The following is a 22,113-nucleotide window of genomic DNA, read 5'->3' as shown; positions in this document are numbered from 1 at the left end:
GATATCCCAACACCTTTCCTCTATGTGTGCCCATCCTGGTCAGTTAAAACACCGTGACGCGAATGCCCTTGCTTCCAGCCTTGACCATAGGTATGAACATATCATGATCATACAGCACGTCGTCTTCCGTAGTCTCGAACAAAGTCATGCGTGGAAGGACCCGGATGGCCAAAGCCGCAACGGCAAAGTGGATCTCGCAAAGTGCCAGGCTGGTCGATCGCTGATTAGCATTCCTTGTATCATTGCAATATGCTGAGACTTGGACAGGGACGGTTGCTTCAACTCACTTCATTGCTAGACACTTCCTTGAACCCTTGGAGAAGGCCATCTGCCCTCTATCGACTTCCTTACGACGGTGATTCTCCTCGTCGAGCCATCGCTCAGGTATGAACTCGTCAGAATTGGGGAAGACCGTCTCATCATGGTGCGTAATGAAGGTCGACATGCCCACGGCATAGCCTCGCGGGATGACATGCTCGACGGGCTTCTTGTTCCACTCCCCGCGATAGATCAGGTCCTCCTCCGTAGCGACCCGCGCGGTGCGGGCGGCTACGCCGTACGAAAGACGCAGGCCCTCCTGGATCACGGCGCCTAGATATGGCAGCTTCTCCATGTCAGGAAAACTCGGCAGTTCCCGCGGAGAATTGGTGATGCCGAACTGCTCGAGTTCCGCCATCAGCTTCGCCAGCAGGTGTGGCTTGGTCAACAGGTGGTACGTGATGACAGCCAGAGCCGACGCGGTTGTCTCGGTCCCGGCGCCAACGACGGCGAAGCACTCGGCCGCGAGCCTCTTAGTCCCCTTCTCAGTGGACTCCAGCTCCTCCTCCAGCAATAAGGATCCGAAAATGGTTGGCCGCTTGTCGGACCGGATCAGCCCGGCTTCGACGTTCGCTTTGGTCTGGTTGATGCTTGCTGGGAGATCGATCTGCATCGTCCTGACGAAGAGACCCACGTCCTCAGGAAGGTAGTCGACGAACAAGGTCGCGAGCTGGTCGAGGCTCTTCAGGAAGGGGAAGAACCTGAAGAAATGTGAGGTTTGGAGGGCAGCTTCTGTCGGGTCCTTGAAGTTGGGATACCATCCCTCCTGTTCCAGGAATCCAAAGCTCTGGCCGAAAGCGTAGGCTGTGATGGATGATTTAGACTGTGTAAAGCTGACACCCCCTAGGATGACGGTACAATTTTTTATTTATTTATCAGAGAGCATCACTTACAAGATATGATATCCGCCGTGAAGCAGCTGTACGCCGTCTTGACGTCAAACGGCTTACTCTGCCTCAGCAGCTTGTCACAGAGCATCTGAACGTGCTCCTTGATCTCGTCCTCCAGCTTCGCGACATTGCCGCGCGAGAAGAACCTGGCCACAGGGGCGCGCCGGGCTCTGTGGAGGTCGTGATCGATAGTCCCGAATTCAGACAAATTGATTCTACACACGAGTGAGCCAGGGGCCACATGTTCAGCATGACCAGCTGAGAGGAATCGCTTACACTGTTCCACCGACCTGATGCTTCGGCTTGTCGCGCTTGCGGCCGCCGATCGCGTATATCTCATCGCTGAAGTTGATATCGTTGCAGTGGATCTCGTATGGGTTGATGCGGACGAGAGGTCCGTATTTCTTGTGCATCTCCTTGATCTCGCTGGTATACCGCCCGAACTTGATCACATCGTAGTAGAACTCGGGCAGGTACGTCGCTGCGGCCAGCTTCGGGCCTGGGATGTGGCTCAGAGGGTGGAAGGGAGAAACATTGTAGAGAGCCTTGAGAAGCTGGTAGGCCAGCCAAGACAAAATCAACCAGACCACATTCTGGATAGTCAGGATGTTGGATGGAGACCATACTCCAGCATCTGAAAACCCAGGAGTGGACATGATTGCAATCTCACGATGGCTTCAGAATTCCGACCAAAGCCACGAATGCTTCAGACCTCCGAATGTTTTTTCAAAGCCATTCTGAATCCTTCCTTTTAAATTTACGGTCGAGAACCTCGGCTGCGCAAGGAATGTATGCGGGATTCAGAATAGAGAGTCCACCATTGGTGTGTTCCTACCCACAACCCCATAGTTAATGCTAGCGCAGACGAGCCAGACAGTGCAACGTCATGCGATAATGCTGTGAAGTCAAAGAGCCGCAAGGTTTCTGAACGATCTGCGGGGGGGCTAAGCTCGACTTTAGGTCTCGAATGAGGGGGTTCCCGTTTCTCGTGTGACATCTTAAATCGATTTGGTCATTTGGTGGCATTTTCAGGCCTCTGATCATTCCTGGTGAGATGCACTTGTCCATACATGAGCATGCAACAGGGAACATATTCCTGTCTCCATCTGCAGATTCTCTAGCACGAAACAGTCGTTTCCAGGCTTCCCAGTCGCAATTCTATGGCATCTAGAGATCGATGGTGTGGCGTGTGCAAAAGCTTTGCACGACGTGCCTTATTTGGGCAAGTATCGGCTCCTAAACACATTGCTGATAGTACTACCGATTGTGTTTCCTCCCTGCATCTTGCTCGCCAACGCTTCCTCCAAGGCTGACTGAGTCACTGAGGCATCTATGACGGGACAGTTAGCATCAGGTAGGTGGGGTTTACTTGGAGGAGACATACCATCCAGGTCACTAAAACTGCTGCCCATGCTCGGCGTGCCGTCGCTTCCCTCTCTGGAATATCCCTTTTGCTTCAACTCCGTCGTCCTTCGTGGAGAAAGCGGCCCTGAGGGCTGTCTGCGGCCGCTAGAAGACGGCTTGGACATGAAAGCCGCCGAACTCTCCGACGAATCCGAGTTCGACGATTTCTGAAGCATACACTCCGTCTCTTTTCCTTTTCCCTTTCCCTGACCGCTATGATCAGGTCCAGTGACATTTTGCAATCGCCTTGCGGCATTAGAAGCAAAGTCACGAGGATCTCCTCGTAATGTGGCGCTGGGGTCCGTATACTGACCGCTGCCGTCGCCACTGCTGCCGCCAGCTTCGACGGACGTGGAAGCCTTTGCCCTGTAAGGCAAGAAGGCAGGCTCCGCTTCATCGTCATCGTCATCATCAGCGAATGCAGATCCAATGCCATCCTGGTCCTGTTGCTTTTGTTGAAAGCGGGGAGGCCGCCGGATAATCCGCGATTGTGCGGGACTAGAGGATGCCGAAGATGTCGGAGAGGGCGAGTCGGCCGGGCCGGGGGAGGGCGGATCCATGGCTTGCGGCGCAGCAGATGCCATACCGGATGGATTCGCTGCTGAGCTCGTCACAGTGGGTAGAGAAGGCAGACGTTGTCTGTTTTGTGAGCGCGGAGAAGTCGGTATTGCTCCCGGTTTCAGTCTCAGCGATCCAGCTGTGCTACCTGCACTGCCAACTTGTGCTGTTGTGCCTGAAGAAGAGTTTCGTGATGCCTGAGGCCGACCAATGGCGCCAGCTGCTGAAGTCCCGATCTTGGGCGTATCAGGGGCAGTGCCGTCATTCTTCGGCATAGGCGAGTCCTTGCGGATGGAAAGAGACGAGGGAGCTCTCGTATGGCCGTATGCTCCTTGAGAAGAGCCAGTCCTCCTCATGGCCTCGAGGGCAGCGTTTGAGTCAGAGCCAGGAATGGGCGATGGCGCAGCTGAGCTTCTAGCTGCAGCCGTGGCCTTGCGCATCTGGGCTCGGACTTGTGAGGCATGGCGTTCGGTGAGGTATGTGACTTGTTGGAGGAGGAAGTCTACGGTGACTTCAAACCTAGCAGCTCTTGGGGAGCACAAAAGCATGTTAGACAGATTGTCAAAGACATAATATGGGAACATTCATGGACTTTGGCCTGGTAGATCCAAAAACTTACAATTCAACCCCTGAGTTGAGTCCAGGTTAGCAAACAAATAATTCAAGGCATTACCGTCAAGGCAGGCAGGAAGGCTCACAGTCAATCTCGGTCTTTGCGACCCCTGAGAGTATTCTCCACAAGGATTCGTCTTTCGAAGCATCCCATTTTACCTGATGAATTTGAATGGTGGTTAGTACGGTGATGGAAGATGCCGGCACAGGCTCGGGTCACTCACGGGTGGCGGATCGACAAAGTCACCTCGGGGGAAGGGCAGCCGGATGTAGACAGTGTAGGTCGGCTCACCATCCATCACAGCCGAAAGTTTGTGCAGGCTGTTTGCAGCAGAGATGGACTAGAAGTTGACAATGATGAGACGGGACGAGAAGATATGAGATGGGTGCCACAAAGATGGGAGTTGAGCAGCAGCCTGTACTCTGATGAAAGGAAGTTGGCTCGGCCGGTGGTGTATAAGTCAGGCAGTGAGAGAGAGCATTCGGTACAGCCAGTACTCAGCCAAGTCAGTACGTGCAATACAGTACGTACGGTACAACACGGTCGCCGATCCACACGCTATTCTGGGCCGCGGCTATCCTATCGATAAGGTCAGCCGACAGGGAACAGCTCAGTCGGTGTGAACCCCTGCCTGCTGCCAGGCCAGGCAGGGGCCCCTGCTGGCAGCCATCTGTTGCTGGGCAGAGCAGACGCCAAAGGCAGAATTTCAATCGCGTCGCATCCTCGAGTCCAAACTTGAGTCGCAACCGAGGAATTCATCCAACCCTCCACATCGCTCCAGGCACCTTCTCCCAGCTGGACAGGCAGCAGTGATTCCTATTGTAAACCAATTCATCTGCGTTTGCTATTCGCAATTACACTGAGACCAGTCTCGCCTAACTCGACCGGACTCGTAGAGTGTGCAGCAGCCCAGCATGGCTCCTCTCATCCTACACAATGTCCCCGACGAGGAGCAGTACATCGGCGAGGATGGAGTTCAGAGACCTTACGCAATGATATGGCCACAGTACGTCTCTGACAACCTCAACCCTCACTGTTTAACACCGTGGCAGCTGACAACATTCCCAGACAAGACGGCAATCCCACCAATGTTCGAGCACGACGTGGAGCTCCCGAGACAGGAGCCTTTGGCAAGTCGACGCGACGCTCAAGATCAAAGACAGCCACGCCAGCAAGACGCGAAGACCCAACAATACAATCAGCCGGCAAAGTCTTCGCCGCCTTCTTCGAGCAGCAGTCCTCACAAGGCGGAGAGCAGGCAGAGGAGCCGTCCTCAGCAACACCACGACAACGACGAGCCTCCAACGTCCAGCCCCTCATCCCCCCATCGACCTCAACCAAAGACCTCGCAGACGACGCCGCAGCGACAGCCGCGCCCGCGACGGCCCGCAACATTCCCAACGTGCCCACCGAGGTCATCCTCCGCGGCTTCAAGCACACCGACCAGCAGTACGCGGCCATCAACCACTACGAGCAGATCGCGGGCCGCATCTGCGAGGACTACCCTCGCGACCCGCCCTTCGAGATCCGGCGGTACAAGTCCGAGCTGCGCGACCCGGCCTTCTCGCGGCGGCGCGGTCTGACGGCGGAGGAGCGCGCCAAGGTGAACCGGGCGGACGGCGGCTCGCACTGGGTCAAGGTGACGTTCGAGTCGAGCCAGGCGGCCGAGGCGGCGCTGTTCTCGAGCCCCCAGGCCATCCTGGGCCACCTGGTCTACGCGGAGCCGTACCGCGGGCTGCCGCCCTTGCGCGACGAGCCCGTCCCCGACGCCACGACCGCGGCGCTGGGCGACGAGGTTCCCGCGGGCTGGAGGCGCCCGGGCCACGGCGGCAACAGGACGGCGGGCGAGCTGCGGAGCACCTTCCCCGGAGGCGGGCTGCCGGGCGAGGTCGTCGCGGCCGACGACGCAATGGACATGGACATGTCGCCGCCGCAGTCGCAGGCCAGCAGCCGTACCGTCGAGAGTGGCACCGTCAACGGCTCGTCGTTGACATCCAACAACACGCTGACGGCGCAGGATCAGCTTCAGGTGGCAGCAGCGGCACCAGCCGCCCCCGAGAACAGCGTGTATTGTAGGAGGATACCGACTGCGCGGAAGGTGGTGCTCCTGCCGGCCGAGCAGGCGCTTCTGCCGCAGCAGTCGTACGCCCAGAGGCTGCTGACTCGCATCCCCTTCATCAAGTGGTTCAGCGGGTCTATGATCGGGAACGAGGTGCCGCGGACGCAGGAGGGCGAGTTCGACTGGGTTAATGCGTCACTGTACTGGAAGCTCATCTGCTGGCTGGACCTGGTGTTCCGGCTGTTTGGTGGGGAGATCGTTTCCCCTGACAAGGATGATTGAGAGTATGGGATAGGGATGACAATAGGAAATGGAATGACAGCCTGTTGGCCCTGACGAAAGGAAGAGTGACTTGAGCTCATTGCTTCTCGTGAGGAGCAACTCTATAACATGGAAAAATCCTACGAACAATGGCGCGAGGCACATCTCAATCTCAGGAACAGTCACTGAGGATGTCAGTCGGTCTATTTGCAGAGTCGGAAGGTGGTTGGTGGTTTGGATCATAATGCATATAGCGTCTTTGGGCATAGGCGTTCCTGCGAGGGCTGGCGTGTGGAGTGTGCGTGGGTAAAACAGAAAAGAACAGGCTTATACAACTTCTTATGTATGGCGTACCTATCTGAAAAAAGCCAATGAAGAGGTTACCACGAGAGGACAGACGCCCTGTAATTTCACCACAAGAACCACCCAAAACACCAATGCTTCTATACCAAACAAACCGTGACGCCTAGCTTGTTAACATAAATGAACGACTGGTACCGCCGGCCTCAATCCCAAAAAGAAGGGCATCACGAATCTATTCCATCCCATTGTCTGCAGCGTTCCACCTCCGTTCCCTCTCGTCTGGGTCCGACGCGGCGGAGGAGATCCTCTTGCTCCCCCATGGATGCTCGTCCTCGTCACCGTTGATGGACAGGGACAAATCGGAGTGCGAGGGCATGCGAAACCCGTCGGCAGATGCGGACCTCCCGCCGTTGCGTATCGTCGCGGGGGATGGTGGCCCGTCGTCGTCGCTGGTGACGGCGGAGCCGGCGCCCTCGCCGTGGAACTGGTCATCGGAAGCGGTGCCGCCCATGACGTCCTCCGGGTTGACCCTCACCGGTTGCGGCGAGAAAGGCCGCGTCATCCTGGGCCTGCCGTTGCTGGCAAAGTCGGCCGAGAAGATGCTGATGTTGTCGGTGTCGGGCACCGCCCGGAACTCGGGGCTGCTGACGGCGCCGGCCAAGCTCTGGTAAGGATCGGACACGACACCCAGGCTGTCTGCCCTCTCATGGCCCTTCCGGCCGCCGACGTTGCCAACCATCGCCCTCGTCAGCCCCATGCCCGACTCGGAGGCCGTGTCGGCGAGGATGCTCTTGGGCGGCAGGATGCTGAACAGCTTGCTCGCGTCGGCGTCGGCATCGGCGGGGGCGGGCTCGGCGGCGAAGAGGTCGGTGCCCTTCTCCAGGAGCTCGTCCAGCCCGCCGCCGGACCAGCCCTTGCGGGCTAGGGACTCGAAGATGTCGACCTCGGCCCGGACGAGGCTACAGCTCGACTCCAGGATCTTGACGCTCGTGTCCTGGCTCTCGCGCAGCAGCGTGCGGCTGTGCTCGCCGTGAAGGCACGTCAGGCCGTCCAGCTTGGTGGTCAGCTCGACCAGGTGGCCGCGGAACTTGGACACGTCCCTGGGCCCGCGCTGCCGGTGCAGCTTCATGCCCTCCTTCTCGAGGCGGCGGATCTCCTGCGACTGGCGCTTGACCGCCGCCAGGTACGAGGCCTCCTCGTCCTCGACGTCCCGCCGCCACTTGTCCAGCTCGTGCAGTAGTGGCACCTCGAAGCTCCTGTACACGGTCTCGGATAGGATGTGCTCGTGGTTGGCGATAAGGTGGTGCACGCCTGCCGCCGCCAGCAGGCTGTCCGCGGTGCACCCGCCGCTGGAGGTCACGGAGGCGGTCGGGGCGTTGCCCAGGAGTACGGAGTCGGAGGTGGCCTCCTTCAGCCGGGCGCATGACTCCAGGGCGGAGCCAAAGGAGGAGGCGGCATTAGATAGGGCGGCGAGGGCTAATCGGTATGCCTTTGCGGTAGATAGCAGATCGGCGTAGGACCTCTGGCTTGCGGCGAGGTCGGCCTTGGTGAGGACGGCTTGCTGTGCCGGGGGCGGGGGCGGCAGCGGCAGGTTGAAGCTCGAGATGTTCATGGCTGCCGAGGGCGGGTTCGCGGTTGACGCGTACGAGTAGGTGGGCGAGGCGGGCACTGGAGGGAGCTGTGACGGCGATGGCGACGGTGGCCGATTGGCGACGTGCTGTTGCTGGACAGTCGTCATGGCTGGCGAGGCGAGATGTTCGCAGCAGAGAGAAGAGTGCTGATAGAGGAGGGGCGTGCGTCTCGAGACAAACTTTTTTGTTTACTTTTCGGTATTGGACCGTCTGATACGATATCCGCTGCAGATTACCCGCATGTGCAGCAGCAGGTTCGGTTCGTCCGCAGTTTGGAGCACTCTGACGCCTGAGCACCGTCAGCACACGAGATGGGTGTAGTGGCGCTTGGCTGCTGCGGTCGCCTGTGTGGAGTTGCTGGCACCTGCGGGTGTCTGACAGGATGGCGACAGAGCTCAGGAGCTCCAAGGGGCCCAGACGGAGTGGAGCTGTCTCCTGATAGCGTTGTAACAACTCAGCAATAGGGTCGGGGAGTGGAGCAAGTCGAGAACCAGGGGATCACGTATGTGTATAAGTCAGTAGAGAAAGAAGGGAAGACTAGGTATGAGAGTTACATGATGAACAGAATGAAACTCGGTTCGTAGGAATGGGGACAGCATGTCATAACAAATTTGATAACACAGAAGGATGCCGTCGACGACCCAAAAAAAGGCTGCTCAGGTGGCCTTGAAATGTTGACCCAGGTGACGTCTCTGTTTACACCACACTGCAACCAATCCCACGGTACCCATAGCAGGTACCTACAGTACCACAGTATCTTCCAAGCACCGAGGGCATGAACGGTCCCATCCAACACCACGGTCCCCACCGTCTTGATCGACACGACCCTACGGTAGACTAGCCTTACCTAGCTTGGCTGCCGCGATCAGCGACGAGACCTGCTGTGGCACGGGCAGGCCTGGCAGGTTGGCAGGATGGCACCGGGCTGCAGGTGGTCTGAGCCCCGAGCCTCAGCGGGCTGTCGCCGCACCTGCAGCTGTGCGGTGAGCTGTCTTTTTTTTCAATTCGATGCTCTTCTCCAGTGCTTGGGATCCACGGTGGATGTGACATCGAGATTTCTCGAATCCAGGCGAAAAACATCTCTCATGATTCCTATCATCTGGAAAGTTCTTAAGGTCGATGTTGATCTGATGGGTTCAGCTTATCCAAGATCTCACAACAAGGTCGATCCAGATCGCGGCCCACTGCGTCTGGGGATGTACTCCAGCGGGTTCATAGCTAGCAGTGATCAAGGCTGGTTGGCGGTGCACTGCGACGAGTAGATCTCTTGTATGAACATGTTATTTAGTATTATGTAAAATGCATCCATCTCCCGTACATGTGTACGTGTATGTGACAGAAACGCTAGTATCCCCTTTATGGGCATTATATACCTGGAACACGCCATCATCCATTCCCAGTCCTGTCCAGCCAGTCTCGACAGCGAGCTTTTTCCTGCTCTGGTATCTCCCATCCCATGTCATGCCTCATCATAATTATAGTAGTACAGTAGGTTAAAACGAGAAAGAAAGAAAAACCAAGAGAGAAAGCTGGTGTCTCGTCTCGTGCCCAGTCGTGGTTCGCTCTCATCACCCTTGGCTCAAGGTGCTTGCTTCTCCTTTCACCCCCTCAAGAGGGCCCTCACAGGGCATAGTTCTCCGCATGCAGGTAAATCTCCTCCAGCATGGGGTCACCCCATATCTCCGCCTGGAGCCTCGCCACGGTGGTCGCGACGCCCACACGCATGCTCGGCGGCCCACACACGAAGACCGCCGTCCTTCTCCCCAGTATTCCACGCCCGTCACTCCCGCCCGTTGCCCACTCTTTGAGCATGTAACCGAGGTCCGGCCGCCCATATTCAACGCTCCAGCCCCCGTCGATCTCGTGAGGCACCGGAAATGCGAACCGCATCAAGTTCTTCTGGAACTCGGTCGGCGTCTCGGGGAACCCGAACTCGAACCCAGACGGCGGGCCAAAGGTGCTGGTCGGTCGAGGTCGGTTCAGCCCACCCACGTCGGTGCGGAGGTGTGCTAGTTCGGGCACATCAGGGGCCCGAGGGATGTCTGACGATGGCTGTGGCGACTCGGGGTGTGACCCGCTTTGTGGAGGTTCGAGGAGCTGGCTGAATCGCTTATTACCCGGCGAATTCGGCGGCGCATAGTTGAAAAACGGGCCGTCCGCCTTGGGCTTTAAGGGAGGGAAGTGGAAGTCTTTCTGTTTGCCCTTGTCATCAGGCAACTCAGACGCACCATCCTTTGCGTCTCTTGCGTCTGCGTTGTCCTCGTCGCCCTCGTTGCCCTCGAGGCGGCGCAAGGCATCGTCTGTGTACGATTGTCGATTTTTCGGCGGATTCGGTGGTGGAGGCGGGATGTTGTGTGGCTGCAGATATTTTTGTTGAGGCAGCGCGGTGAACCGATCCTGCTGCTCTGCTCTCAGTTCGGCCTCCCTATTCGGATCGCCTTGTGAGACATCCGCAATCAGTGCTGAGTTGCGCTTCGAGGCAATGCCCGCGACGAAGCCGTCCAGCCTGTCATGGAACATGTTGGATATGGGCCGGGGCGCGCGAGCACTCGCGCCAACCTGGCCGCCATGCGAACTTCTGGTCGCTGCTGTCACGAAGAACTTGCAGGTGACACTTTCTGGCGGCGCAGCCTCGCGGCAGATGCGCAATTCCTCGCGAAACCAGTCCATGGCCTCGAGCCGCTTCAAAGACCATACCACGACAATCTTCTTGGTGATGGCCTTGCCGTCTCGCATCCGCTTGATCAAGTTGAGCAATTGCGACATCAGCGACGTGATGCCGCTTCCTCCGGCAATCAGGATACAGGTATCAAACGCCGCGAGATCTCGGCGCATGCCTCCGTACGGCCCATCCAGAAAAGCCCGGTATGTATGGAACGGCCCCTTCTCTATCGCAGTTTCGAGTACCTTTTTCGTAAAACCACCGTAGGGTCGGAACACCAACACGCAATCCCGATACTGTTCGCCGTACTCTGAAGGGAAATCCTCGCTGCACAGCGACGTGACCGTAAATGGGTGATTCTCGAGCAATGATATGCCCGGCATACGGAGGTAAAAGTACTGTCCCGGTGACCACCTAGACTGGGTTGGGATCGTGATCTTGATCGTGTTCTCCGTCATAATCTGGATAGCTGCCTCGTCCCCTACCATAAATGCCATTCTCCATGGCTTGGTCCAGTTCAGCTTGGAAAGTCGCCAGATGTTGCAAATCACAAGGATAGCAATAGACGCGTATAGGTAGTCCCAAGACATCAGGAAGTTCTTCGTATGCCAGAACAAGAGGCCGATATAGACATACCCGACGGGAGCATGAAGAATCGAGAACAATTCGTACAAATGTCGCCGCAGTACCGGCAGAGAGAGCACACACAGCCAGCAGAGAGGAACAAAGCAGGCTATGCCGCTGCCGTAAATAATACCGCTTCCCGGAGGAAACAACTTGTTAAACACCGTCATTCCACCGTCCTCCCACACCGGTTGGATGAAGAATGGGACCATGTGGACCAGAGATAGGAACAAGCACAAGTAGCCTGCCCATCGGTGGAATACGTTGAGCCGATCGGCGGCAATGCCTGTGATGAGACTCAGGATGTTTGCCTTCATGCTCGTGGCAATGATCCATGGGGTCATGGCCTGCGCAATCATGCCGGCTCGGATGGCGAGCGGTGGTGAACCGTATCGAATGCTGGCCCAGTATAGTGGCTGCTGGAGGAAGCAGTATAAGGAGACAAATACCAAAGCAACGAAGCCGACCGTCAACACCGATAGAGATGAGAATGTGAATGTGTGTTTGCGCCATCTAATGTCCGGGATCGGTCGGTAGAAAGTCCATCGAAAGAGGGCCAGAGTGTCGTTGACAAAGCCAATGGAAGACATGTGGGATTTGGGACGAAAGGCTGTCTCGGCTTTCTCCTCCTCGGGGAAGAAGTGTCGCGCCGGGACCGGTTGCCCGCTGAGTTGTCCACCAGTCTGCGTAGATGTTTGACCCCATTCAGCCTCCGCACTGTAGAGGTTCTGATAGTACTGCTCGACTTCCTGCTTGTAAATGGCTTGCCTGATCTTGTCTTGCCACCAATGCCACACTCGGACAATCACAACTGACATCATCAGCGCGACTGAGAAATACGTCCACCCTAAACCATATTTTCCAGCCTTGGTCCAAGGATCAACCGTGTCCGCTTGCACCAAGCCTGGGGGACTTGTCGGTGTCAGTGGGATGTTGATCCGCTTGATAAGGTCTCCTATAGTCCGTGTCGCAGACGATGTTGCGCCACGGAGGGCGGGCGGTATCTGCGAAGCCATAGTCGCCACGTTGAGTACAGTCCAGCTGTATGAGAAGGCGCCGTTGTGCGTGTGATGCGACTACGCGCAGTGACGTCGAATTGTTGACATGGACCTTTCGACGAGTGGTAGTCTGTCCTCGGAGTTGTTGGTGTGTAGTATTTGGTCACGATATAGAGAGAAGAAATGTATCCATACACGCGAATGCCACATGGATGTTCGCACGAGGATGAAAGCAATGGGACCAGGCTGGAGAATATGACAGACCGGAAGCCGAAATGCCGGAGTTCTCACTCAGGTATGCCACTGTGAAAGACAGGAAGGTAAGAATCTGTCGCAGTGTAAGGAGACTAGACGATGGCCAGATCCAGGGTGACACAAAAGGATCCGGCAGTCACTTGCGGGAGGGTCACCGATATATGACAGTTGAACGTGCCTGGGCGTCAAGGGGTAGCGGCGTGCGTAGCGCGTGGTTGATCGGATTTGAGATAGTACCGTCTGCGATCCTTACACGAGGGGCTAGACTGATATCAAGTAGGTGTCTGGCAAGATGAGTTGCAGTTTAATAGCCGCCGGGCGCGGAGCTACTTTGGGGATGAGATGTTGGCGTGCCGTAGCGTAGTCGTGGTAGATCTCGCAAAAGGATCCGAAATGTCAACCCACGCGGGCCGATGTCTTGAAAAGGCAGGGTATGCCTGGAGGGAGTGAGCTCAGAGTCGGACGACAAGACGTGAAGGGCTAAGGAGGCCCAGCGGTAGACCAGACTTTAATATTGGCTGGCCGTTCTTTCTGGCCTGTTCCCCGCCAATGCAGGTCACACTCGACGGGCCATGCGTGGGGAAGAACAGGGCAGGCGAGCCAGAGTAAAGAGCTGTCTACCGAACTTTGGTGGACTGGATGTGAAGAGTATTCGTGAGTGCGGCGATTCGTACCCCCTGTTCAACACCCCCTGCTTCTCACACGTACCTCAAAGTCTTGTCCCAACCAAGACTTTCCTACATCTCTAGTAATTAAGAATCCCCAAATCAAATTTAAAGGGCCGGCTGGGGCGAGGAGCGACGGTGCCGGTAGGCGCCGCCGAGTCCCAGAGGTCCAACCCGTTCAGACTGTATCAAAAAAATTAAGAAGATGCGGTTTTTGAAGTAGCTGTGATGATTTTAAGGTACTTGAGTTTTTCGTTGATGTACTTAAGATTCTCGCTTGAGCTTTAGCGACGGGGACTAGTTCTGATTCGGAGTTAAAACCCGTGGCACGGACCAAGTAACGCGCCGTGCCACACAGGGGGTGTTGAACAGGGGGTACGAATCACCGCACTCAGTATTCGTAGAGGATGTCGTAGGTGTGGACCCTGGGAGTGGGCAAGCATCGATCAATTCGGCAGGGAAGTGCATGCAGGTATTGTGGTCCTCGATGCAAGCGGGCCGGGCAGCGCACTATCACACAGATGTTGATGGCCCAGTACGGAAGCTTGTTGTCTGCCGTGCTTTTATCCAGGCGACGGAAAGGACCAATTGTTCCTGTTGCTGACCAGTGAAGTCAAGGGATGCGATCACACTCGCTTCTGGTCGCTGGATGGTGCGACAGACATCCGGTTCGGATAGATATGTCGAGGAAGACGAGGAAGACAGTGCTCTCTCGCTCGGGGGACACAAATCCTGTTGACTGGCACACAGGTGAGTCCCAGCGGTCCACACGAACAAGGAAGTCCCGTAACAGTGGTCTCTCGGTGTGTACGCGGCCGCCGGACTGCGTATGTATTACGTGGATCTCTGGCAACACCGTGCCCGGTAAAAGACGAAGATATCCTCAGTCGAACGAGAGCGGAGGGAGAGATGTTTGCCCGGTGGGGGTTGCGAGAACCAATAGGGCCAATTAGCCCAGCACAGGAGCAGAGTTGGCTTCAGTCTTGTCGCCCGCAAAGCATTCATGACCCCTCTCTGCGGTCAGTGATTCGCCGTCGGTGACAATGGGAGGGAGATGATATCTGGGCCAGGTGAGGAGAGGTGGTGCTTGGCCCTTTGGGCGCTGCGGTGGGACGAGTCGCAACTGCAACCAACCCCACCCACCATGCCCATTGTGCATCTCAGGCATTCTAGCCCATCTCGGTACGGCAGGTCCAGGGCTTTCTTGGTCGTATTTGGGGGCCCCGGGGCCCGAGGAGGGTTAGGCGGGATGGGTGGGATGCAATCTCAAAGTGACTTGGTGGTGATGGCGGACAAGCAATTGGATCAATGGCAGTCGAGCGCATCGGAACTTAAATGCGGGCGGCTATGTGTGTTGGCTGATTGGCCCTTGGCGCTGCAGAGTGGACCAACATCCTCTGTATCCGTCAGTGATCCGTGTGCCCAAAGCCCAGGTCCCCTGTAGCTTCTTGGCCCTCACATCCATCTCGATTCGACATGAGTCGCATCTGCAGTGCTGGGGGACTTGACGATGACGCCTGTGTCCAGCTTCGTCCGCGTCTCCTGTACAATGCATCTCCCAGCCGGTCATGGCATGACCGTGGCCATATGTCGAACGACGGAAACGAGAGCGCGCGCGTGCTTGAGTCTTGACTTATTTTCTCTTGACGTCTTGGAGTTGCTCCATCTTCACCGCTGCTGGAGGATACTGTAGTCAATGGCATGCAGAGGTACTTGAGGGCCATGCGAGGTGATCAGCATGCAAAGGCAAGCACCTCAGCGACTGACCGACATCTTTGTCCCCTCCCAGTCGCAGGTGCCAGGCCCGTCACAGTCACATTGATCTTGCGCCTGAGTGGGTAGGCCAGCACCGACAGACTGGATCACTGCCGCTGTTCTGGGTCCTCACTGAAGCTTCACATATGATTCCATTCGGCTTCCCTGATAGGCAGGCCGGACATCCAGACTTCTCGCCACCCACCCTGACTTGTCTCGATCACCTGGGACCTAGCAAGAGCTTCTCTCCCCCCATATCACACAGAACGTCCTCCCGCTGCTTCCCACAGGCCAATCTAGCCCTGTGATTAGGTTTCAGCCCGTGCCGCTCGGAATCATCCGTGACGACGATCCCCGTTCCCGCGGTCAACTTCACCTCTCCATTGCTAACACGCAGTAAGGAGGCGTGACTTGCACATGGTGTTGGATCGCCAGTCACAAAATTGTCAATCTCGGAACTTTTGATGCAGGATGCAGAATGCCAGATAAACAGTAGATCGAATATACTGTATTTAGCCCATCGATGGAGGCGTACGTAAGGGGGCTGACTCTTCAATCTTCCTTAGCCAGTTGTGGAGCTGTCCGTGTAAATATGCCCCGAATCCTATCCAGAAACCATTAAAATGATACTATTATCATCCAGCACAACCGGCCAGACACCCAATGAAATTTTGTAGAAGAAGGCGATCTGTCTTCCTGATAACCACGGCAGTCGCAGAAGGAAACATGCAGTGTCACCACATCACCAGAGAGCTCACATCAGCACTAATGCGTCGCCCTTGTGCCATCTCTGCGAGCACCTTTCCGGTTCCCAGACTGAGGGATATTCCCCACGGACCGTGACCTGCAGCCAGGAACACGCCGCCCTCGCCGTCAGGGCGTGTTGTGATGCCTTCCTCCAGGTGCTCATCGTCGATCCTTGAGATGATAGGGGTTCCGTAGGGCGTGACTGGCCGGAAACAGAGCCCCTCCCTCACGACCTCGAGGTCGTCAGCATCTGCGCCCTCAGGTCCGAGTAGCTTGGCTGCTACCTTCTTGAGCTCGTTGATCGCGTCACGCGAGATCGGTTTCTCCGTGGCCAGGTTCGGCAGCGGCATTTCGGCCGAGTTTAGCCCGGCAACGTAAATCTGCCCTCCGACCCGTGAGAATATCTCGGGCGAGAAACCTGTCTTGCTCGTCGCGTACAGGGCGTGACATCCCCTCTTCTCCATCTCCGCTGTCCATCGTGGCGACTTCAGTACCAACGAATGGCCTGCCAGGCTCGAGATGGGCAATCTGCTCTGCGATTTTGAGAATAGCTGTCCAGGATCTGGAGTCAGCCTGTGAAGGATTTTGCAACGGAATTGTACTCGACCAAAGTGAGACGGAAAATTGCCGGCTTGGGGCCTGTTCTTGGAGCTGCAACCCTAAAAGGCGAACAGGCAGCTGATGCAGGTTGCGAGACGACAAGTAAGGATAGAATCATGTTGAATGAGAGATGGGGGTAGTCTCCGGGGGCTGACCTCTTTGAATACTTTCGGTGACCACGCTCCCGCCGTGATGATCAGTCTGGTGCAGGGAACATCGGTCTCTGTGGATGATTGCGTTTCGGCAATCCTGATGCTGGACAGTTCGTCCCGGATATCCTTCATGACGGCGATGGCCTTGGCGGGCTGGCAGAGTTGAACGCCACTGGCGAGACATTGGTCGAGCAGGAAGTGACACAGCTGTAGCGGATCGACCTGGGCCGTTGTCCTGTCATCCCCAATCGGCTTCACTGCGTCGCCATCCTCGCGGCGCAGCCAAGGTGGCAGTACGCCACCGTTTTCAGAGTCGTCACTCGCACAACCGCCGGCGGCGTTGGCCCTGCTTGATCCATAGCGTAGCCAGTCCTCTCCCCTCTGAGATTTCCTCCCACGGGTCTGGGAGGCGGCGGTGTAGCTGAGAGAGGTGCTCCTGGAGTAACCCCACTTGGAGGCGCCGTCGTGACGCTCTGCGAGCCTCTTGTGCTCGTCAAAGCTCAGTGCTGCCAGGGAGGCGACGCCTGTGCCGAACCAGTCCCTTGCTAAGAAACCACCTGCATATCCGGATGCCGAAGCGAAGAGCTCTGGGGAGGAATCGACAAGGTGAATGGTGTTCCCAGGTTGATACTTTGAGAGATAGTATGCCGTGGATACTCCGATAATACCAGCGCCGAGGATGACGGTGTCGGCCATTTCAAAAATCCGGTTGTTGGTGGGAACTTGGTCACATCAGAGGTTGAACTATGAGGACCGTTGAGGAAGCTGCTGGGGGCGAGACCAACAGCAAGGCCGGGCCGCCTGAGGAGACGGCGCATGCGGCTGCGTGTGCGTGCTTGGGCTGCTGATTGGGCTAGCTGCCAGGCAGAGCAGGCCGACTGCGCGTGTCTGCTGTCATTTATCAATTTCCCATGGATGACTGTTCGGCGGCGGATGGGAAGAGAAAGGCGAGCCGAGCGAGTGGTTGCGATGAGTAACAGCGACAGCGGCGGTTGAGATCTCGCCACGCGGCGGGGTGTAGCGGCATATTACTGCACGGCGCCCTCTTCCACAGTCCAGTCCAGTCTGTAGCACGACCTTGCACATGGCAGCGATCTGCGCGAAGCTATACCACTCCCTTGCCCGCCTGCATCAAGATGTGCTCCCCAGTGGATGCAAGGCCCGAGAGTTGCTCATCCGAGGGCAGTGCTTGTCTGCCCGGGGCCCTGGACTGGGCTGAGCACAACAGCTGCAGGCCTCCCACTGCAGCTGGGAGAGACTCCAGTCGAGTACCATTCCGTCCAACTTCTTGGCTTGCGCTGCTGGTCCTTGAACCTTCCCAGGGTTAATTTCGTCAAGCAGCATCCATACGATCTCAATGTTGGTTTACATGGATTCGAGGTGACTTGAATCAGAGTCCAATGCCTCGCGCTCGGGGGGGAGGGATGCCGACTACATGCAGCAGATCCTGCGAAGGTCTAGGCCTGTATGCACAAATTGTCACATCCCGAAGTCGACCCGAGGATGTACACCCGTCGCGTACAAAAGGGCCTCTGTCCTTCCGCCGTGAGGGTAGATGTGATAGCAAAGCCTCTTATATGGGAAAGCCTCATCAAGAACAACCTACTCCGGCTTGGAGAGGCGCGGTGGCGGTACGATTCGGATATTTTGGCCCAAAGCACATCACCACACTCTGCAGTTGGCACGACTTCGTCCCCTCTGTTCTCGAGGAGACACCCCAGAACGGCTGCTGCATACATTAACCGGGGAAGCACGGCTTCACGGGAACAAAGTTCGAACGAGTGAGGCTGTCGACCGCCGAAAGGGGTTATCAGGCTTGAGCGGGCTGCTACCACCCGACCTGCGAGGCGACAGAAACAAATCTCCGAGCTCGGGCACCGTTCAGTCAACGTTGTCTGCTCGTGGATGTAAGGCATCAAGCTGCCTACGCTCCTAATTGCCAGTCGTCTACAGATCGCCCTGCTTCATCTCCGTCGCCGATTCATCAACCCTAGTGATTCCGAGCCTGACTTCTCGGCCCAGAACAGGAGTCAGAGCATATACATAGTTGACCCTACGCGGCGACAGTCAAGGCCAGGGACCAAAGTCATCAAAAGCATCAGAGACCGGGCCCGAAGTATTGCTGGATATACGTACCAACGGCCGGTGGATAATATGCCCGAGGTCAGGCTAAGTGGCCGCGCCGTGCAACGAAGTTCTGCCGGCGCAAGGCAACGAGAGCTATCCACGCACAGGATGCGGCTTGCCGCATTCGAAGCTTGGCATGAATTCTTCACACAGACAGTATCAAGTCGAAGACAAACAGCAATCCGTGCTCAGTGGGAAAGCTGACACAGCGTCACATCTCACTGAGCATCACGCTGCCTCCAACTACTAAAACAAGAGGCGAATATCAGAAGGTAGCGATACGGAAGGGCAGAACGACTGTTTAGACTTACTTTGGCTTTATCAGTCTATGCCAGTCATCGCCTTTCCTCTCTCCAGAGTTCGATGCTTTGGTGTTGAACATAGGTGACGGTACAGGCTCTGCTAAGAAGGGGTCCAGGCACATTGCCTCTTCGGTATTCCTGATCCACTTACTTCAGATTCAAAGCGCTACATTGCTGCTGAGCCTGACGCTCGGACTTGGTTTTATAGCTGCATTCTACGGGACCAAAATGTGTACTGCAGAGGAGGCCAAAGCCACCTATCAGCACAACAGGCGAATGTATCAGTCTTCCCGGCCTAAACGATCAACAGATGGCACACAGATCCAACCGGCACATTGGAATGTCACACGTGCACATTTCCCAGAAACATTTGCCAGTACGTTGCCAATCATGCAAGACTACAGATACACGACTGTTCTATTTGGTAATTGCCCACGTTGATTCTCTGAAAGTCTACTCTGCTCGATTTAGCAAATTAGGCTGAGACATATGTTATAAATTGTTTGGTTAATCATTCAGTCCTAAAAATATGATCTTTTCCAACTGGCACTAGGCTACCAGAGCTCGGATCAGGCAGTCAAGGAAATGGATATAAAATTTCTATAGCCTCCGGATCCGAATTTTACCCTCCTCGGTAACACACATGTCAGTTTTCTGAAGGACATGATAAGAGTGAAGCTGCACAAAAGTACTCAGAGCCTTGGTCTTTTCTATGATTCCTTCGATCAATTCGCACTCGCCATATAGCATCTGCGAATTCCAGATCATATCGTCGTCGTCCCAAAGACTGGCAGGATTACGGTAGCACAGCCAGACCTCGATACTCCTGACATGATGCCTGCGCCTGGCTTCTTCCACCTGCTCTTGGAGAGATTCGAAAGTCTCTTTCATGTGCCCCTCAGTAAGGTGGGCGAGGAACTTGTCGGAACGTGGTTGCCCTGCCTTCGGCGACCCTTCGAAGGAGAGGACGATGCCGACAGCCATGCCTCCTAACAATGGTCCTGTTCGGAGACCGCTGCCGAATTCTTGGTCAGCGAGGGCTTCGTCGGGCCTGACCTCCTTCATGTTGTTACCCATATTGTGGCTTTCTCTCCGAGGGAGTTACAGTGCCGGAAGAATATTTTTAGCTCTTGGTGTCGGTCTGGTATTGGCGGACTTGGGCGAGTTTCAAAACCTGACGGGTCGTGATGACCACAGAAACTCTCTTCAAATAGAGCATGAAAAAGCTCTTGTATTTATACAATGCATATTGGCAGACAATAACATTGATTGTCCAATGACTCAATGGATTGTTCTCATCACAATTCGTCCTTTGTCACATCTCCCAGTAGTTTGGCAGTCAGGACGACCCACCGGAATTTACTGTCAAAGGCAGAGTACAAGGACGTTTAGCTGGCTCAGAAGTCAGGTGGCTCCATACCATACACCCCCACTGGGAATCCCTTCTTTCTCGAAAGAGTTCATACCACGCTAAAACCCCCAAAGTCTGGGGACGAGAGCGATGCTGGGCGTGTGTGTCACTCATCGATGGTCCGCCTACCCTCACTCACTCGCCAATTCACGCGCAAATGTGAGACTCGCTTCAGAAGTATCGAGCTAATCTGCAAGGATCGATGGCTGGATGGACAAATAATCAGTTTGGTATGAATCGTAGCGAGTCCGCCGTGAATTGCGCTGAACACAGTGAGACAGATGACCTTTCAACTGGTATAGGATCCGAATTGTGAAATAGTCAAATGTAGGTTTAAACTAGAGAAACTGTATATACTTATTTTAGGGGTTTGGGCTCCTCTTTCACTGGGTTCTGCTTTGGTCGACCCTGATGAAATTGAGTTGACTCCCCCACCTACGCTCAGTGTCGGCTGGAATTCCTGTTGGTCTAAAGATATGAGAACTTTGGATCTTCCTATCATTGTACAAGTCATAGGGGGCTGGCATAGTCCTGAACCTTTTCACGAATATCCAGCTGGCTTCCCAGGTGTTTCCAATTTTACCAAAGATTGCGAAACGCGTGGCACGTCTGGTGCTCACATACCAGCTGCTTGAGCCAGCCACAGGAAGAAAAGCCAATGCCAGACTGCATACGCTACAAAGACAATGGAACCTCAATGATTGATATCTCACAGGAAAATCTCATTTAGAGATTATAGAGTTTGAAATGCTATCAAGGTCCCGAATTGCTAGCATAAGGGTTGGTTTGGCGAGACACCCACATTGTCGATGGCGGCTAATCGCCGCGAGGTATAGTATGATCTACGAGGGCGATGTGGCTATATTCAAAACCGATTTGAGTAAGTGACACCTGAAGGCTTCCTTGGATGCATAAATGAGTGGAAAGTTTCAGGGTTGTATTTCTCATGGCCACATCTGATTGCATAATAGCTCAACACCTCGCTTGCGAGAGGACTGGAGATCGAATCTACATCATGTTAAGTTGCTTAAACAGGAGCAATGAGAGTACGATATCATCCTCGACCTCTAGGCGCGGGGCCGAGCCCCCCAACTCGTACTATCCGGCCGTTCGTACGCACCGCGTCACGGGCCTCAGGGCGCTGAACGTCGACGCAAGCTCCGTGGGGCGTTTCGTGGAGCTACAAGGCCGAGTCCGACATGCTGCTTGACTTCCTTTTGCACCACCCATTCTGTGGGTGATCACTACGTCCGCTGGAAATGCACCGTCGGGAGCGTGGCTATGTCGGATTACAGGTACAGGCAAACTTTGGCAGTAAGGTTTGTTGTCGTGTGAAATTTCAAGTCACGTATGTGCCGTCTGTCGAGTCATCTCCGGACGCTATTGGGAGACAGCAAGGGGACCTGGATGGATAATCTTTGGGAAGAACGTAAGTATTTCATCATTGTCACTCAGCGAGCTGCTAACCTAGTGCGTGCTAATGGGAGAAAGCGGTCAACGAATGCCGAACCGGGAGGCGAAGGGCGATCTGAGAAAGATCAGAGGCTGAAAAGAGGAAGCCAAGCTGGGTACAGGGCGGACGGCCTCGAGGCGACAGCGAAAGATCATCCGGCGGAGTAGAAGACTGCTACGGTACTTCACCGCGTCTGTCGCGGTTGAAATTCTTGCTGCCATGTCCCCACTCATCGTGGAAAGCGCTATCGCATGTTTGTCCTCTGGGAACAATGGTGGAAGTTTGCTTGATAAGGTTGCAATTGGCGTGGGACACATGCTATCGC

The 22,113-nt window shown here is 55.6% G+C and overlaps 7 protein-coding genes across 7 annotated transcripts; 1 reads left to right on the top strand and 6 right to left on the bottom strand.

The window, feature by feature from the left end:
• Positions 1–43: 43 nt before the first annotated feature.
• J7T55_011965 (trichodiene oxygenase) lies at positions 44–1,864 on the bottom strand (the record flags this gene model as incomplete). Its single annotated transcript, XM_053136805.1, has 4 exons — positions 44–209; positions 288–1,122; positions 1,212–1,378; positions 1,485–1,864. The coding sequence occupies 4 exons, from the start codon at positions 1,862–1,864 to the stop codon at positions 44–46; spliced, it is 1,548 nt and encodes a 515-aa protein (XP_052999770.1).
• A 558-nt stretch (positions 1,865–2,422) lies between these two features.
• J7T55_011964 (uncharacterized protein) lies at positions 2,423–4,081 on the bottom strand (the record flags this gene model as incomplete). Its single annotated transcript, XM_053136804.1, has 5 exons — positions 2,423–2,538; positions 2,593–3,698; positions 3,790–3,799; positions 3,869–3,941; positions 4,007–4,081. The coding sequence occupies 5 exons, from the start codon at positions 4,079–4,081 to the stop codon at positions 2,423–2,425; spliced, it is 1,380 nt and encodes a 459-aa protein (XP_052999769.1).
• Positions 4,082–4,697: 616 nt separating this feature from the next.
• On the top strand, positions 4,698–6,124 carry J7T55_011963 (uncharacterized protein; the record flags this gene model as incomplete). Its single annotated transcript, XM_053136802.1, has 2 exons — positions 4,698–4,789; positions 4,852–6,124. 2 exons carry the CDS (start codon positions 4,698–4,700, stop codon positions 6,122–6,124), a joined length of 1,365 nt encoding a protein of 454 aa, XP_052999768.1.
• A 514-nt stretch (positions 6,125–6,638) lies between these two features.
• On the bottom strand, positions 6,639–8,144 carry J7T55_011962 (phospholipid-binding protein; the record flags this gene model as incomplete). The annotated part of the gene is made up of 1 exon (XM_053136801.1): positions 6,639–8,144. One exon carries the CDS (start codon positions 8,142–8,144, stop codon positions 6,639–6,641), a length of 1,506 nt encoding a protein of 501 aa, XP_052999767.1.
• A 1,513-nt stretch (positions 8,145–9,657) lies between these two features.
• Positions 9,658–12,339, bottom strand: J7T55_011961 (ferric reductase transmembrane component 7; the record flags this gene model as incomplete). The annotated part of the gene is made up of 1 exon (XM_053136800.1): positions 9,658–12,339. One exon carries the CDS (start codon positions 12,337–12,339, stop codon positions 9,658–9,660), a length of 2,682 nt encoding a protein of 893 aa, XP_052999766.1.
• Positions 12,340–15,730: 3,391 nt separating this feature from the next.
• J7T55_011960 (FAD dependent oxidoreductase) lies at positions 15,731–17,191 on the bottom strand (the record flags this gene model as incomplete). The annotated part of the gene is made up of 2 exons (XM_053136799.1): positions 15,731–16,294; positions 16,499–17,191. The coding sequence occupies 2 exons, from the start codon at positions 17,189–17,191 to the stop codon at positions 15,731–15,733; spliced, it is 1,257 nt and encodes a 418-aa protein (XP_052999765.1).
• A 2,333-nt stretch (positions 17,192–19,524) lies between these two features.
• On the bottom strand, positions 19,525–19,989 carry J7T55_011959 (uncharacterized protein; the record flags this gene model as incomplete). Its single annotated transcript, XM_053136798.1, has 1 exon — positions 19,525–19,989. The coding sequence occupies one exon, from the start codon at positions 19,987–19,989 to the stop codon at positions 19,525–19,527; it is 465 nt and encodes a 154-aa protein (XP_052999764.1).
• Between the last annotated feature and the right edge of the window lie 2,124 nt (positions 19,990–22,113).

This window comes from Diaporthe amygdali (genome assembly GCF_026229845.1).
Source record: "Diaporthe amygdali strain CAA958 chromosome Unknown NODE_2_length_3802984_cov_64_841326, whole genome shotgun sequence".
Lineage (NCBI taxonomy): Eukaryota > Fungi > Ascomycota > Sordariomycetes > Diaporthales > Diaporthaceae > Diaporthe > Diaporthe amygdali.
The sequence above is the reverse complement of the archived record's forward strand: the minus strand, read 5'-3'. Positions and strand labels throughout refer to the sequence as shown.